The sequence below is a fragment of the Rhinopithecus bieti genome, unplaced genomic scaffold (assembly GCF_001698545.2).
Source record: "Rhinopithecus bieti isolate Rb0 unplaced genomic scaffold, ASM169854v2 scaffold_5750, whole genome shotgun sequence".
NCBI classification, from domain to species: Eukaryota; Metazoa; Chordata; class Mammalia; order Primates; family Cercopithecidae; genus Rhinopithecus; species Rhinopithecus bieti.
In genome coordinates, this window is record NW_016805082.1 from 1,437,671 (window position 1) to 1,453,471 (window position 15,801).

The 15,801-nt window shown below is 39.4% G+C and overlaps 1 protein-coding gene across 1 annotated transcript in view; it reads left to right on the top strand.

Moving 5' to 3' along the window:
* The first annotated feature begins 10,707 nt into the window (after positions 1-10,707).
* LOC108529068 (rho GTPase-activating protein 32-like) overlaps positions 10,708-15,801 on the top strand; it is a 56,983-nt gene continuing 51,889 nt past the window's right edge. The window contains exon 1 of the mRNA XM_017871145.1: positions 10,708-10,823. Coding sequence (XP_017726634.1) covers positions 10,708-10,823 — 116 coding nt within the window. The remainder of the gene's footprint in view (positions 10,824-15,801) is intronic.

Genomic DNA, 15,801 nt, shown 5'->3' on the forward strand with positions numbered 1-15,801 from the left:
TTCCTTCCTTCCTTCCTTCCTTCCTTCCTTCCTTCCTTCCTTCCTTCTTTCTCTTTCTCTCTCTCTCTCTCTCTTTTCTTTTCTTTCTCTCTCTCTTTCTTTTCTTTTCTTTCTTTTCTTTCTCTCTTTCTTCTTTCGACAGGGCCTTTTTCAACCTGGTCTTAAAATCTTGGCCTTAAGGGATCCTCCCGCCTCAGCCTCTCAAAGTGCTCAATTGCAGGGTAAGCCACGACACCTGGCTCAACATTATGTTTCAGAATTCTCAATATTCGTTATTTTTGCAAGAGCTTTTACTAAACCAGTTGTGACATAGTTAGTCCCTAATTTTCAACACTATACTTTTACCTTAATTAACTGTAGCCCATTTTCTTCTTTCAGTTCTACAGATTCCTTTTCAGATAGAGATACGTTTTTAATATCCAATGTTCATTTAAAAAGATACTGATTCTGATAAGTTGTATTCATGTATTACTTTACTGGTTGTTTTTTGCTTTTGTTTACTACCTGTACATGTTGTATAAGTTGCTAGAAAAATTATCCCTTGCCTCAGATTTTATTTAACCAACATATGTAATAGTTTTGATTTAGTTTATCTGTAGATTGAAGGCAAAAACGAGTAGTCACTTATACTGATAAGATGGTTGCTTAGCCAGTGAGAGGGATTTGCTGAGATCACTAGATTCGAATGTATCTGATAAAGCAAGTGTTTTTGTTATTTGTTGAATCTGCCAGTGGAATTCTGAAGTTGATACAACTTGCTTGTTCTGTGTGCCCATAGCTAGGTAAATGTATGAATTGTTCTCTCTGGCCTCTGACTACTTTAATGTCATCCTTGCACAGGGGCCATGCTAATCTCTGTATCGTTCCGATTTTAGTATATGTGCTGCTGAAGCAAGCACTACTTGGATTTTATTCAGTAGAATCTGCTATGCTGGTAGCCTGTTTTTTTCTTTTTTTTTTTTTGTTGTTGTTACTTACCCCCCCTTGCACAAGAGCACCTTGAGCTCTTTAGTGTTAGAACAGAGTATTTCTGAGTTGGATTTGTGACCTTTTTGACAGAGGAAGCAATGAGACGAAGTGATGTGGCTTATGAATTCAACAGTAAATATTGGCTTGGTGCAATCCTTGTACTTGTAGATATTGTGGGTATTGTATCACTTTATTAATGTGGTTTAAATACCATTGATTTTGGTTCTTCATAGGTTAGGATGGGAAACATTTAGAAGAGAAATTGACTTAATTCCTGATATATAGATTTATTTCATGATTCTGAGATCTTGATATGAAAAGAATCTGTTTAATTTTTCTCATTTATATCACATGCATGATTTTATTTTTTGCCTTTGCTTTTTTCATATTCTCTCTATTTTTGATTTATCTTGGTCAGTATAAGAATATTGCCTTCTTTATGCACATTGCCTTCATTTATTTTTGAACATATATTTCCTATTCCTGGTACCTAGATTTTTCAGTTGTTCGATCCTGTGTATGTATTCAATAAACATTTTCATTGACTTCTGTGGTATATAGGGTAGAAAAACAGCATCCACATACTCAAAAGAAGAAACTGTAGAGTGGATCTTTTAATTCATGCTGTTAAGTTCTTTAAAACTAAAAAGTTTAAAAGTGAATACATTTCTATGTTAGAAAGTTAAAATATGTAAATAAGTTTAAAGAAGGAAGTAAAATCATCTGCATTATCTTTGTTATTTAGTTTTCCAGACTTTCTTCTTTGCATGTGTGTATTAAAAATACTATTTTTATTACCAGTGTATATATATGTGTGTATATGTATATGTACGTGTGTATGTATGTGTGTGTACACACATACACACACACACACACACACATATAAAAGAGAGAGAGAGACACACACACAGACAGAGAGACAGACAGACAGAGACAGGCACTTGCCCTGTTGCCCAGGCTGGAGTGTAGTGGCGTGATTGTAGCTCACTGTGGCCTCAAACTCCTGTGCTCAGGCGATCCTCCGACTTCAGCTTCCTGAGTAGCTGAGTCTACAGATGTGCATCACAATGCTTGGCTAATTTTTAAATTTTTTTATAGAGATGGAGTCTCGCTCTGTTGCCATGGTTGGTTTTCCACTCCTGGCCTCAAGGGATCTTCCTGCCTTGACCTCCCAAAGTACTGGAATTACAGGTGTGAGCCACTGCACTTGGCTGTGTTTTTGTTTTTTTGTTTTCATTTAACCACTACATGTAAATGTTGTATTTTAGTGGCTGTTTACTTTTACTAGAAAAATCATCACTGGCTTCAGATTTTATTTAACAATTATATACAGTAGTTTTGATTTATCTGTAGATATAAATAGTAGAATCACACTCTGTAGGGTTTTCTGATTTTTATTTTGGTTACTGATATCAGGCTCTAGGGCAGTGGTTAAAAATTGTCTGGAGGGCTCTAGTTAGGTATACTGTTACAGTATTTTTCTACAATATTTACATGAGATGGTGATTATAGAATGTATAATAACGAAAGGTCAGTGATCCAGTGAAAGCATAGGCTGAGATTATATATTTATTGAAAGCGGTTTTCTACATTAATAAACATTACATACTTTTCAAACTTGAATACCAGAAAGTATACTTAAATCTTTGCTTATTACAGTGAAAGATACAGGACTCAAAAACAGAAGACTATGTCAGTTGAACTTTGAGAGTTCTCATTCATACAGTTATGAAATTTCCACTTACTGTCACTTATTGAGAACACTGGAAATGACATGTTGAATTGTCTTTTGATCTGATTTTATATGTACTTAACTTTGTAATCCTTGTATTAATGTGATGAAGGAAGAATATGAATTTCTGTTGTAATTGTTAATTTGCCATACTTCACATTCATGGAAGGAATTCAGATAATTAGAAAATAACTTACTGGCTTAATAGGGACTTATTTCTTATTTTTTAGATTAGTACTCTCTTTTAAGAATAATAAAATTACAGAGTGATTATGTTTTTTAAAAGCCAGAAATCAAAGATTTTTTTTCAATTTTTCTATAATCACGGTAATGAAAACATTTTATGGTTCAGGGACAATAATGATGACAATGACTATAATTTATTGAGGACTTTGTACTGTGTACTACTATAGTTTCATTATATGCATTGTTTCTATTTTATACATTAACATCATAAGGGTATTTTTTTTTTCTGTTTTAGAGATTACCAGACTGAGACTCAATTTAAGTTGCTTGTTGTATTGGTCCATTTTTATGCTGCTGATAAAGACACCTGAGATTGGGTAATTTATAAAGAAAAAGAGGTTTAATGAACTCACAGTTCCATGTGGCTGGGGAGGCCTCACAATCTTGGTGGAAGGTGAAAGGCATGTCTTATGTGGCAGCAGACAAGAGAAAGAATGAGAACCAAGTGAAAATGGTTTCCCCTTGTAAAACCATGAGATCTTTTGAGACTTATTTACTACCATGAGAAAAGTATGGGGGAAACCACACCCATGATTCAGTTATCACCCACTGGGTTCCTCCCACAACACATGGGAATTATGGGAGTTACAATACAAGATGAGATTTGGGTGGGGACACAGCCAAACCATATCATTCTGCCCCGGGCCCCTCCCAAATCTCGTGTCCTTACATTTCAAACCGGTCATGCCTTCCCAACAGTCCCCCAATGTCTTAACTAATTTCATCATTAATTCAGAAGTCCACAGTCCAAAGTCTCATTTGAGATGAGGCAAGTCCCTTCTGCCTATGAGCCTGTAAAATCAAAAGAAAGTTAGTTAACCTCCTGGATACAATGGGGGTACAGGCATTGGGTAAATACAGCTGTTCCAAATGGGAGAAATTGGCCAAAATAAAAGGGCTACAGGCCCCATGTAAGTCTAAAATCCAGTGGGGCAGTCAAATTTTAAAGCTTCAAAATGATCTCCTTTGACACTGTGTCTCACACCTAGGTCACACTGATGCAAGAGGTCGGTTCCCATGGTCTTGGGCAGCTCTGCCCCTTGTAGCTTTGCAGGGTGTACAGCCTGCCTCCTGGCTGCTTTCACAGGCTGGCATTGAGTGTCTGAAGCTTTTCCAGGGTCACAGTGCAAGCAGTTGGTGGATCTACCATTCTGGAGTCTGGAGGACAGTGGTCCTCTTCTCACAGCTCCTCTAGGCAGTGCCCCAGTGGGGGCTGTGCATGGGGTCTTCAACCTCACATTTCCGTTCTGCACTGCCGTAGCAGAGGTTTTTCAGGAGGGCCCCGCCCCTGCAGCAAATTTCTGCCTGGACATCTAGGTGTTTTCATACATCATCTGAAATCTAGGTAGAGGTTCCCAAACCTCAGTTCTTAACTTTTGTGCACCTGCAGGCTCAACACCATATGGAAGCAGGCAAGGCTTGGGGCTTGCACACTCTGAAGCCATGGCCCAAGCTGTATCTTGGCCCCTTTTAGCCACGGCTGGAGCAGCTGGGACGCAGGGCACCAAGTCCCTAGGCTGCACACAGCAGGGGGGTCCCTGGGCCTGGCCCATGAAACCATTTTTCCTCCTAGGCCTCTGGGCCTGTGATGGGAAGGACTGCCACAAAGATCTCTGACATGTCCTGGAGACATTTTCCCCATTGTCTTGGTGATTAACATTAGGCTTCTTGTTACTTATGCAAGTTTCTGCGGCTGGCTTGACTTTCTCCTCGGAAAATGGGTTTTTCTTTTCTATCGCATGGTCAGGCTGCTAATTTTCCGAACTTTTATTCTCTGTTTCCCTTATAAAACTGAATGCTTTTAACAGCAACCGTGTCACATCTTGAATGCTTTGCTACTTAGAAAATTCTTCTGCCAGATACCCTAAATCATCTCCCTCAAGTTCAAAGTTCTGCAAATCTCTAGGGCAGGGGCAAAATGCCACCAGCCTCTTTGCTAAATGTAGCAAGGGTCACCTATACTCTAGTTCCCAACAAGTTCCTCCTCATCTCCATCTGAGACCACCCCAGCCTGGATTTCATTGTCCATGTCATTATCAGCATTTCAGTCAAAGCTATTCAACAAGTCTCTAGGAAGTTCCAAACTTTCCCACATTTTTCTTTTGAGCCCTCCAAACTGTTCCAGCCTCTGCCTGTTAACCAGTTCCATAGTTGCTTCCACATTTTCAGGTATCTGTACAGCAGTGCCCCCACACTACTGGTACCAATTTACTGTATTAGTCTGTTTTCATACTGCTGATAAAGACATACATGAAACTGGGTAATTTATAAAGGAAAGAGGTTTAATTGACTCACGGTTCCGTGTGCTTGGGGAGTCCTCACAATTACAGCAGAAGATGAAGGAAGACCAAAGGGACATCTTACATGGCAGCCAGCAAAGAGAGCATAAGAACCAAGCGACAGGGGTGCCCCTTATCAAACCATCGGATCTCGTTAGACTTATTCACTAGCATGAGAATAGTATAAGAGAAACCACCCCCATGATTCAGTTGTCTCCTACCAGGTCCTTCCCACAACGCATGTGAATTATGGGAGCTACAATTCAAGATGAAATTTGAGTGCGGACACAGCCAGACCTTATGAATTGTCTAAGACCACACTATTTGTAAATGACAGTTGACATTTGAGTCTAAGCTTGTTTGACTTCAAAATACAGTACCTCCATTTCTATTTTTTCTGGTTTTATAAGAACAGCTATTTGAAAGTGATTTTTGTTCATATATCCTTGCAGTGCTGATGATGTATTTTTAAGATAGCCATTTTGGCCGGGCGCGGTGGCTCAAGCCTATAATCCCAGCACTTTGGGAGGCCGAGACGGGCGGATCACGAGGTCAGGAGATCAAGACCATCCTGGCTAACATGGTGAAACCCCGTCTCTACTAAAAAATACAAAAAACTAGCCGGGCGAGGTGGCGGGCGCCTGTAGTCCCAGCTACTCGGGAGGCTGAGGCAGGAGAATGGCGTAAACCCGGGAGGCGGAGCTTGCAGTGAGCTGAGATCCGGCCACTGCACTCCAGCCCAGGCGACAGAGCAAGACTGTCTTAAAAAAAAAAAAAAAAAACTACGAGATCAGAGACATCTAGGCTAATGAGTGGAATGTGGACCAAGATGCAAACCATATAGTCTTCCCACAGAAGTAACATTACATATGGTGTAGTTAGGTTTGGATTTTTGAAAATTATTTTTGTTATTTTTGAGATGGAGTCTCGCTGTGTCACCCAGGCTGAAGTGCAGTGACGCGATCTTGGCTCACTGCAACCTCTGCCTCCCAGGCTGAAGCAATTCTCCTGCCTCCGCCTCCCAAGTAACTGGGATTACATGCATGCACCACCAAGCCTGGCTAATTTTTATATTTTTAGTACAGATGGGGTTTCACTGTGTTGGACAGGCTGGTCTTGAACTTCTGACCTCAGGTGATCTGCCTGCCTTGGTCTCTCAAGTGCTAGGATTACAAACGTGAGCCACTGATCCCGGCCTGAAAAGTATTTTAATGCAAGCTTATGAACTGGATAATCCTGGAGAAATTATGCTAAGCTTCAGTTTCTTCACCTGTGATATGATGGCTCCTGCCTCATGAGGTGGTTGTGAGAATTAGATGATTTGTTACGTTTGGGCCTTAATCTGATGCTTGGCACATAGAATCAGTGCTCAGCATATGCAGTCATCACTTGGTATTCATGGAGAAATCATTTCCAGGACACCCTCTGGATACCAACATCTGTAGATGCTCAAGTCCCTTATATGAAATGTTGTAGTATTTACATATTACCTATGCGCAGCTTCTCATATACTTTAAATCATCTGTAGATCACTTACAATAACTAACAATGTAAATGTTTTGTAAATAGTTGCCATACAGTATTGTTTAGGATAATGACAAGAAAAAGCCTGTACATGTTCAATACAGATGCAACCATCCCTCTTTTTTCCCTGAATATTTTTGATTCAACCAAGAAATTGAATTCATGGATGTGGATCCCATGCATACAGAACCTGTGGGCCAACTCTGTTTGCTGTGATTGTTACTACTTACCACTGCTACTAGGAAAGTAAGCACTTTTAACAGTGTTTCTCTTCGAAAAAATTCATTCTGACTTGCAATGTTTAAATTGTTGCTGTAAGAATGCTTCTCTCTTTGCTGCTGTGGGATTAGGTATTTCCCTTCCCCTCAGGTTCCCTACCTCTTGGAGGTAGAAGATGAGAACCAGCTAGTTCGAAACTACTGCTGGTGACTCCTTTGGTTTAGGTCAAAGACTTCACCTCTATTAAAGCTTGTTGGGAAAGTGAAGGCTGATCAGGGTTTAAACAAATCAGGAAGAAAAGGAGTTAAAACCACCTTGTAGTCTTCAGCAGTATCTAGTTGTCTCTCACACTCTAGTAGCCAGAGTGATGGACTCTGCTATGTTCCATCTCTGCTCCTGCTGCTAAGCATCACCTGTTGATTCCGCTGAATTTTCATTTACTACTGGGGAAGGGAACAGAAAAGAGAAACACATGTTGATTTTGAATTTAAAAACTTTTTTTCTCTTTTTTTTGAGATGGAGGTTCGCTTTTGTCATAGAGGCTGGAGCGCAATGGTGTGATCTTGGCTCATGGCAGCTTCCAGCGGAGGCGGGCAGATCACTTGAGGTCAGGAGTTTGTGACCACCGTGGCCAACGTGGTGAAACCTCTTCTCTCCTAAAAATAAAAAATTAGGCAGGTGTGGTGGCGGGTGCCTGTAATCCCAGCTGCTCGGGAGGCTGAGGCAGGAAAAACATTTTCAAAAAACTTCTGATGACAGAGTCAAAGCAGAACAAGCCTTGGAAGATGTGCACATCAAGCTGTCCTTCAGTGTTCTGTGGAAAAATGCCACTCACAGTTCACTTTTTCACTTTTGAAAGCCTCGAAGTGAGGGAAATCAGCCATAATAATGAAAGAACAAAAGAATGATTAAAAGGAAAGGTGAATAGGATTCATGAAAACACTTTGAGGCCGGGCACAGTAGCTCATATCTGTAATCCCAGCACTTTGGGGGGCGGAGGCAGGCAGATCATTTGAGGTCAGCAGTTCGAGAACAACCTGGCCAGTGTGGTGAAACCCCGTCTCTACTAAAAATACAACAAAAATTAGCGGGTGTGGTGGCAGACACTTGTAATCCCAGCTACTTGAGAGGCTGAGGCGGGAGGATTGCCTGAACTGGGAGGTGGCGGTTGCAGTGAGCCGAGATTGTGCCACTGCATTCCAGCCTGGGTGCAGAACAAGACCCTGTTTCAACAAACCAACAAACAAACAAAACAAAGCAAAACAAAACACCCCCCCCCAAAAAAAAAAAAAAAAAAAAAACTTTGAAAGAGCGGGGGTTTTTGAAAAAAAAAAAAATAGATTCTTAATGAAATAATATTTTAAAATCCAGTTCTTTACTGAAGGTCATGAAAGATTCTATTTAAAATTAGTTAATATTTTGGTAAGGATTATATGTGCATGACAAGTGAAAAACCGTTTTTTTAATTTTTATTTTTGAGACGAGTTTCACTCTCGTTGCCCAGGCTGGAGTGTAATGGCATGCTCTTGGCTCACTGCAACCTCCACCTCGCAGGTTCAAGCGTGTCTGTCTTTTATTCCTCTTCTCCAGCTATCTGTTTTCCTCCTTGGAGACAACTACTGTTACTGGTACTGGTTCTCTTCTTCCATAGATAGTCTGCGTTTGTTTCTCCTAACTCCGCATTTAAAACACAGATGGTAGCATAGCACACTGCACATACTGTCCTATACTTTTACCCCTTTCTTCTTTGCCTTAACAGTATTCCTTAGGCTTTGTTCCGTATCGTGACCGGTAGGGCTGCCTTGTTTTTTCGTACACTCACTGTGTAGCATTCCAGTCTGTGGGTATTCTGTAATTAGTCTAGTTTTCTGTTCCTCAGGAAGTTAGGTGGTTTTTGCTATTCTATTTTGCTACTATAATGTCTACCAGAACGAATGTTCCTGTTTGCCTCTACTTCTACTTGTCAAAGTAAAATAATTTCCTGAAAGAGAAATTGTTGGGCCAAAAAGATGTGGATTTTGAATTTTGGTAGATTTTGCTAAATTGCCCTGAACACAGGTTGTACCAGTTTCAACTCCCACCAGCAGGCATGTTTCTTTTCCCGTGTCCTCTTTCAGTTTGTTAAAACCTCTTACAAGCTTTACCTATGTGATAGATTTTTAAAAAATCATCTTCTTGTGTATTGTTTTACATTTCTAAGTGGAGTTAAATACTTTTAACATCTCTAAGTTTCTTTTATATTTATCTCTGAATATTTATGTCCTTTGCCTATTTATCTTTTGTGTTCTTGGGTCTTAGAAATTTGTAAGAACTTTTATATTTTAAATAAATAAACCCTTTGTGATATGTTTCAAATATTTTTTTCTCAACTTGTTTGCATTTTGACTTTGCTCATAATGTTGTTACTGTTCTTGGTTTAAAACATTTTATTTGAAAAGTTTTTAAAATTTATATATATATATTTTGAAACAGAGTCTTGCTGTGTTGCCCAGGCTGGAGTGCAGTGGCATGATTATGGCTCACAACAGCTTTGAACTCCCAGGCCCAGGCGATCCTCCCACCTCAGCCTCCTGAGTAGCTGGGACTACAGGGTATACCACCACACTTGGCTGTTTTCTTCCCCCCAAAGAGATGAGGTCTCGCTACATTGCCCAGGCTGGTCTTGAACTCCTGAGCTCAAGCAATGCATCCATCTCAGCCTCCCAAAGTGTTGGGATTACAGGCGTGAGCCACTGTGCTTGGGTTTTTATTTTCAAACATGAAAATTCAAGAAGACATCAGTGGATGTCTTTGTAATTTTTAAGTTAATCAGATACAATGGAAGGTTAGGGCTTTGCAGTTCGTTGCTGCTCAGTAAAAGAGAAATAGCCATGATTATCCAACAGGTCAATAGTTTCTGTCAACATGGCTCTTTTCTAAGTAACAGTTGTATTGTTGACAGTCATAGATGCTATACCTTTCACTCATTTCCCAGCAAGTCATTTTATTGCCACCATGACTGTTTGCAGTTTAAATGTGTAAAAACTTTGCATGCTTTTTTTTTTGATGTTATTGTCAGCGTCTTTGAACTTGTGACACTTAAACTTTTTCTTTCGAGGACTGTGGACAAGCCCAGCTTTTATGTCTCACTCTGGGTACTTGAGCAGAGATGCACATGGCAGTCCTTACTGAGAAGAAGGAAAGATGGGTATAATATTGGAAGGCATGAACCTAGGCAGGTCCCTAGAGCATACTTATCTTCTCTGCTTATTGTGAGCCTCCTTAACTGTGAGACTGTAACTGTGCTGCTCATGTGCTTGGCCCATGGATGGTGGTATTCTTTCTAGTTTTCTGTTTACCTTTCTGGAGTCTGAGATCAAAAAAAGGATACAAATAAAGCCTGCAATTTGAAAATACCTAGTTTTAACTTACTAAGTGGAAACTTTGAGAAAAGTTATTATTACAGAATAATTAGTAGAAAATCACCTTCGTTTGGATTCTGCTTTTGGTTATGTAGGTCACGCAGCCTAAGGCAGTGGGAGGGTCTAGGTGTCACCCAGTATGGCAGTCAGACGCAGTGACTGTGCTGCCTGTGATTTCCTGTCTGTACCCTGACTGTAATTAACCCAGCACCAGTACCTGTCACTGCGGTACCAGCCACACATCTGAGTATACATAAATAGAGCTGAACAACCTGAATATTGGTGCTTTTTATTCCATGCCTGGAGGTCTAGTTGTTTTTTTTTTTTTAAATACAAGATGGAGACTGAAAGTGAGAGTAGCACTTCAGGGGATGACAGTGTCTTCTGGTTGGAGTCTGAAGTTACAATCCAGGTGACTGACTGTGAAGAGGAAGAAAGGGAAGAGAAGTTCAGGTAATTGTGGAACTCACAGTTCCTTTGTCCTGTTCGCTCCCCACTCCCGCCCACACCCGTCTCTTCTCTGCATTTCAGTCTCTTTTCCAATAAGACTTTCTGTTTTCTGGGGGAAGGTTTGGAGCTGAAGGGAGCAGGTTTTGAGTTGTGTATAGCACTCCTCATTCCACAACTTGCCCTGAACTTGTAAAATGCATTTTACATGGCTTGTTAGAACACCAGGAGGAGAAGGTGTTAGACAGGTTTTGTAGTAGCCTTTCAGGAATTTCAAGTAGAGACTCATAATGAACTACTGCCCCTTCCTGTATCTGATTTGTATCAAATAGATTTGATCTGAATTTGTATCTAATAGATTTTTCTTCCTCTTTTTCTTGGGATGTGGTGTGTGCGTGTGTGTCTGCGTGCCTGCCTGCTTCGTTGGCCTTATGCATGGGTATGAAAAATTTTGATTAAGTACAGATTGGTTATTTTGTGGCTTTGATCCTTACCCTTGCCTCTGATCTTACATCTCACACCCCCCTTCCCCCAAATCTCTCTTAGATTTTGAATCTTTGGTAGTGTTAATAACTTCATAATTGAAGTTTTTAGAGGATGCCTCTTGATGAAGCAACTCTCAGTTTAGTGTCAGTGGTGAAGAAAGATGTCTTAACCAGTTTGTGAAAACAGAACCAGTGTTTCATTCATTCTGTTGTACTGTTGCAAATTTTAAGAGACTTTATTCTGGCTTTTGTTTTTCATTCGGAGTTAGCAATTTAATACTTTTAGAGCATCACAAAATCTCTTGATGAAGTTTGAAGTTTGCACTGCATATTATCACTGCCACTCACATGTGCAATTAAACATCTTTTATAAGTTTACCTATGAGAACTTGGATAGGTGAATATACTATTTTCATCAGATACTGTCTTTGTGTTTAATGCTGAAAACAGTTTCTCCTTTTCTCTAGTCAAAGGATTTCTTTATCCACAAATTTTATTTTTTAAAGTCTAGGTTAAATGATGGAGGGGATTGAATATTGGGAACTCTTGATAACCCTCACTAAATTTTTTACTCAGGGGTTCAAATAAATGAGAAGTATATTTTAAATTTTAAAAGAATAATTTTCAGAGTATAAAAATGAATTATTTTATTAGCATATGATTATTTTTTGTCTGAACTTTCTCTTTTTCCCATAATTTTATTTAGCCTTTCAAATTTGAGTAAGTCCCTTCCCTTCTAAGGTATGCTAATTGTTATTCACATCTTCTGCTTTTTGATATGGTTTGTGTCTTGCTAACAATGAGTAGGAATAAAGTATTTGTTTTGTTTGTAATAAAACTTTTTGACCTGGTATTCAAATTATGGAAGTTATTTGGGTATTTGTCAAAGGAAGAAACAACTTGGAACTTATTTTGTTGTTGTTTTTATAACAAATTTGGTACTGTAATCCTAGATTTACTTGTTAGTCAGTGGGCGTCTCTCTGGGATTTTCTTTTGACATTTAAAAGCAAATTTGTGGAAGATTGAGCTCTTCTTTGCTTTGGGAGTATGTGACAGCATTTTCATTCTGAGAAACTGAGCTAGTGATGTGTTGTTTAAGGAAACTGTGATACCATAGGGCATTTGTCTTCTGTTTATAATTGTATTTCCTATCTGAATAGCACCATGGCTCTCCTCAATCAGTTACATCTTTGTGATCTGATCTTATTTTATTTACAAATGTAACAAAGAGGTGTGGGCAAGGCGCAGCTTCATGTAGTATCTGTCACACATTCAGCAGTGAGGCATGAGGAAATGTGGCAGCAGAGTGGTTTCACAACCTTGTGGTGGCGTTCCTGCGAGATGCCTTGCAGCAAAATGGATGCGTGGGTGTGGAAGGGGAAGGGTCGGCTAGAACTTGCAGCTGTAACTTTGGGAGGACCAAATAGTAGACTCAGTGTGGTATGACAGTTGTTTTTGTAAAATTAATGGAATAATTTTAAAAATGTCTTAATGTGTTTTGTAAAAATCTCTGCTAATACATGCGACACCAAGCTGTTGTATTGGTTACATTTCCATTCACATAAACACACACAGCTAATGAGATGAGGGCAAAAGGTTGTGCACTTTTCTTTTTCCCTGAATAGCTTCTAAACTACATTTTAAATGCACTCCTACAAGCTGCTCTTGTGTAGGTTGAGGCACCATGGCTACCTCGAATGTAGGCTTCTGGTGCTTCCAGGTGCCATCTGCTTTAGGAGGAAGGACTCTCAGAGACAAGTTAATGTTTGTCCAGTAGCTTTTGAAATAGCATTTATTTTTGGGCTCAGTTGGATGAAAGGATCCTTTTTATTACATTCTTGCACTATGGGAAGTTGCCAGTCTCCTTCATGGAGGTAGTTTAAACTTGTCTGCCATTGACTCGCAGATCTCTCATTTTCTGATTTCTTTCTTGTAGTGTGAAGCTAGTAATCGGTATTATTACCTACCTTGTCATTGTGGCAAAATAGGTGTTAGACTAGAATATTTAGTCCTTACAATAAAATAGTTCCTAGAGATCATTAGAAAAATCCATCCCTGGATAAGAAGGAGGAATATAAGAAAACAAAAAGCATACATGTTTTAATTCTATCAAGAAAGAAAAACTTTATTTAGAAATTGTTATATGTAATGTACTAGGGCATATATATGCCTAGTATATCATATCTCCGGTATATCAGTTAACTGCTTATCACTCCTATAAAGCAGATATCATTTTTCCTATTTTCTCGATGAGGAATTTATGGCTCAGGGAGTCACATAGCCCACATTTGTCATGGTAGAGCAAAGTTTTGCATGTAGTGGAGCAGAAATTTGAACCCAGGTGTAACTGACTTTGAAAGTGGAGACTAATGAAAGAGTTTCGTGGCTATCTGCTGCTAAATGCTATTTTCTGCTGATAACTTATAAGAGGTTACAGCTGATATCTCAGTTTTGAAATTCATTTTTTTTGAGGAGGTTATGAGCACCAATGATATATACATTATGTGACCATCATAAAAATGAAGTAATGAACCCAATAAAATGACTTTTAAAAAATGTGACCTCAGCTGGGCGCGGTGGCTCATGCCTGTAATCCCAGCACTTTGGGAGGCCGAGAAGGGTGGATCACGAATTCAGGAGATCAAGACCATCCTGGCCAACACAGTGAAATCCTGTCTCTACTAAAAATACAAAAAAAAATTATCTGGGCGTAGTGGTGGGCGCCTGTAGTCCCAGCTACTCGGAAGGCTGAAGCAGGAGAATGGCATGAACCTGGGAGGCGGAGTTTGCAGTGAGCCGAGATTGTGCCACTGCACTCCAGCCTGGGCGACTGAGCAAGACTCTGTCTCTAAAAAAAAAAAAGAAAAAAAAGTGACCTCTAGTACACCTAGGAATCATGAAAGGTTCTAGTTGTTTGGCATTTGAAGGTAGAAATGTTTATCGTATGGTTTTGTTTAGACTTCCCTAATATCACATTATGGGCTGATAGCCTGGCAAATATGACATATAATTTGAAGCAGCTACAGAGATGATATAGTATATAATTGAAACATATTTTTGATCAGGATCTGTAGATGCCCAGATCGCTGATCTTCATGTATATCTCCATTATTAAGGCAATTCATTTTAAGTGACAAGACACCTCTGACTCTAGTTAAACTGGATTATTTGGTGAACATATTTTAATTTGGGGGGACAAGGCCTTCATTCATTTATAGCATTATAGAACTAATGATACTTCATGCACTTGATTGGTTGGTTGGTTGCATTATTCATCCTCTACCTCAGGGGTTCCCAACCCCTGGACCATGGACCAGTTATCTTATTTGGAAGGATGCCACAAATTAGAAGCTATTGAGGCAGTCTAAGTAGGTAATAAGGGTCTTTACTGTGGTATTATACATCTTCTAGGCTTAAAATAGCCTTGAACTTCCAGGCCCAGGCGATCAGATCGGATCTAGATGATTTCTTTTAATGGCTCATTTCCCCTGGAAGCCCGTCAAACCATTTCAAGATTTTCTGTTTTTATTACTATGCCTGTTCTTTTATCTTGTGCACAAATTCTTGATATCCGTTTTCCCAGCCAGTTTTAATGATCCCGAAAGTATAGAGAGGGAATATTAACAATTAATTGAGGTTGGTCTTGGTGGCTCACACCTGTAATCCCAGCACTTTGGGAGGCCGAGGCAGGCAGATCACCTGAGGTCAGGAGTTTGAGACCAGCCTGGCCAACATGGCGAAACCCTGTCTTTTACTAAAAATACAAAAATTATCCAGGTGCGGTGGTGGGTGTCTGTAATCCCAGCTATTTGGGAGGCCGAGGCAGGAGAATCGCTTGAACCTGGGAGGTAGAGGTTGCAGTGAGCCGAGATCATGCCACTGCATTCCAGCGTGGGTGACAGAATGAGACTCCATCTCAAAAACAAACAAACAAACACACACAAAAAAACAAAACAGAAAAACCCAATTAACTGTATGTCCATACCAGTATCACACCCAGACCCATTTTATACTGTGTGGCTTTTCAAAGGCATCTCATCTTCAATAACCTGTTACTTATGATGTCAAAAAAGATGTATATTTTGCCCCAAAAGATATAACTTATATTGCATTGTAACCTTGAAGAAACATCTGGGATTCACTTTAGCCTGTAAAATGTTATTTTAAAAAATTATTTTTAATTTTGGGGGGTTCCTAGTGGGTGTATGTTTTTATGGGGTACATGAGATGTTTTGATACAGGCACACAGTGTGTAATGATCATATCATGGAAGATGGGGTAACCATCCCCTCATGATGGGGTATCCATCCCTGCAAGCATCTACCCTTTGTTTTATAAATAATCAAAGTTATTTTTCAGTGTACAATTTTAGTTATTTTTTTTATTTTAGTTATTTTTCAATGTACAATTAAATTATTGACTATAATCACCGTATTGTGCTATCAAATACTAGGCCTTATTCATTTACTCTAACTACTTTTGGACCCATTAACTATCC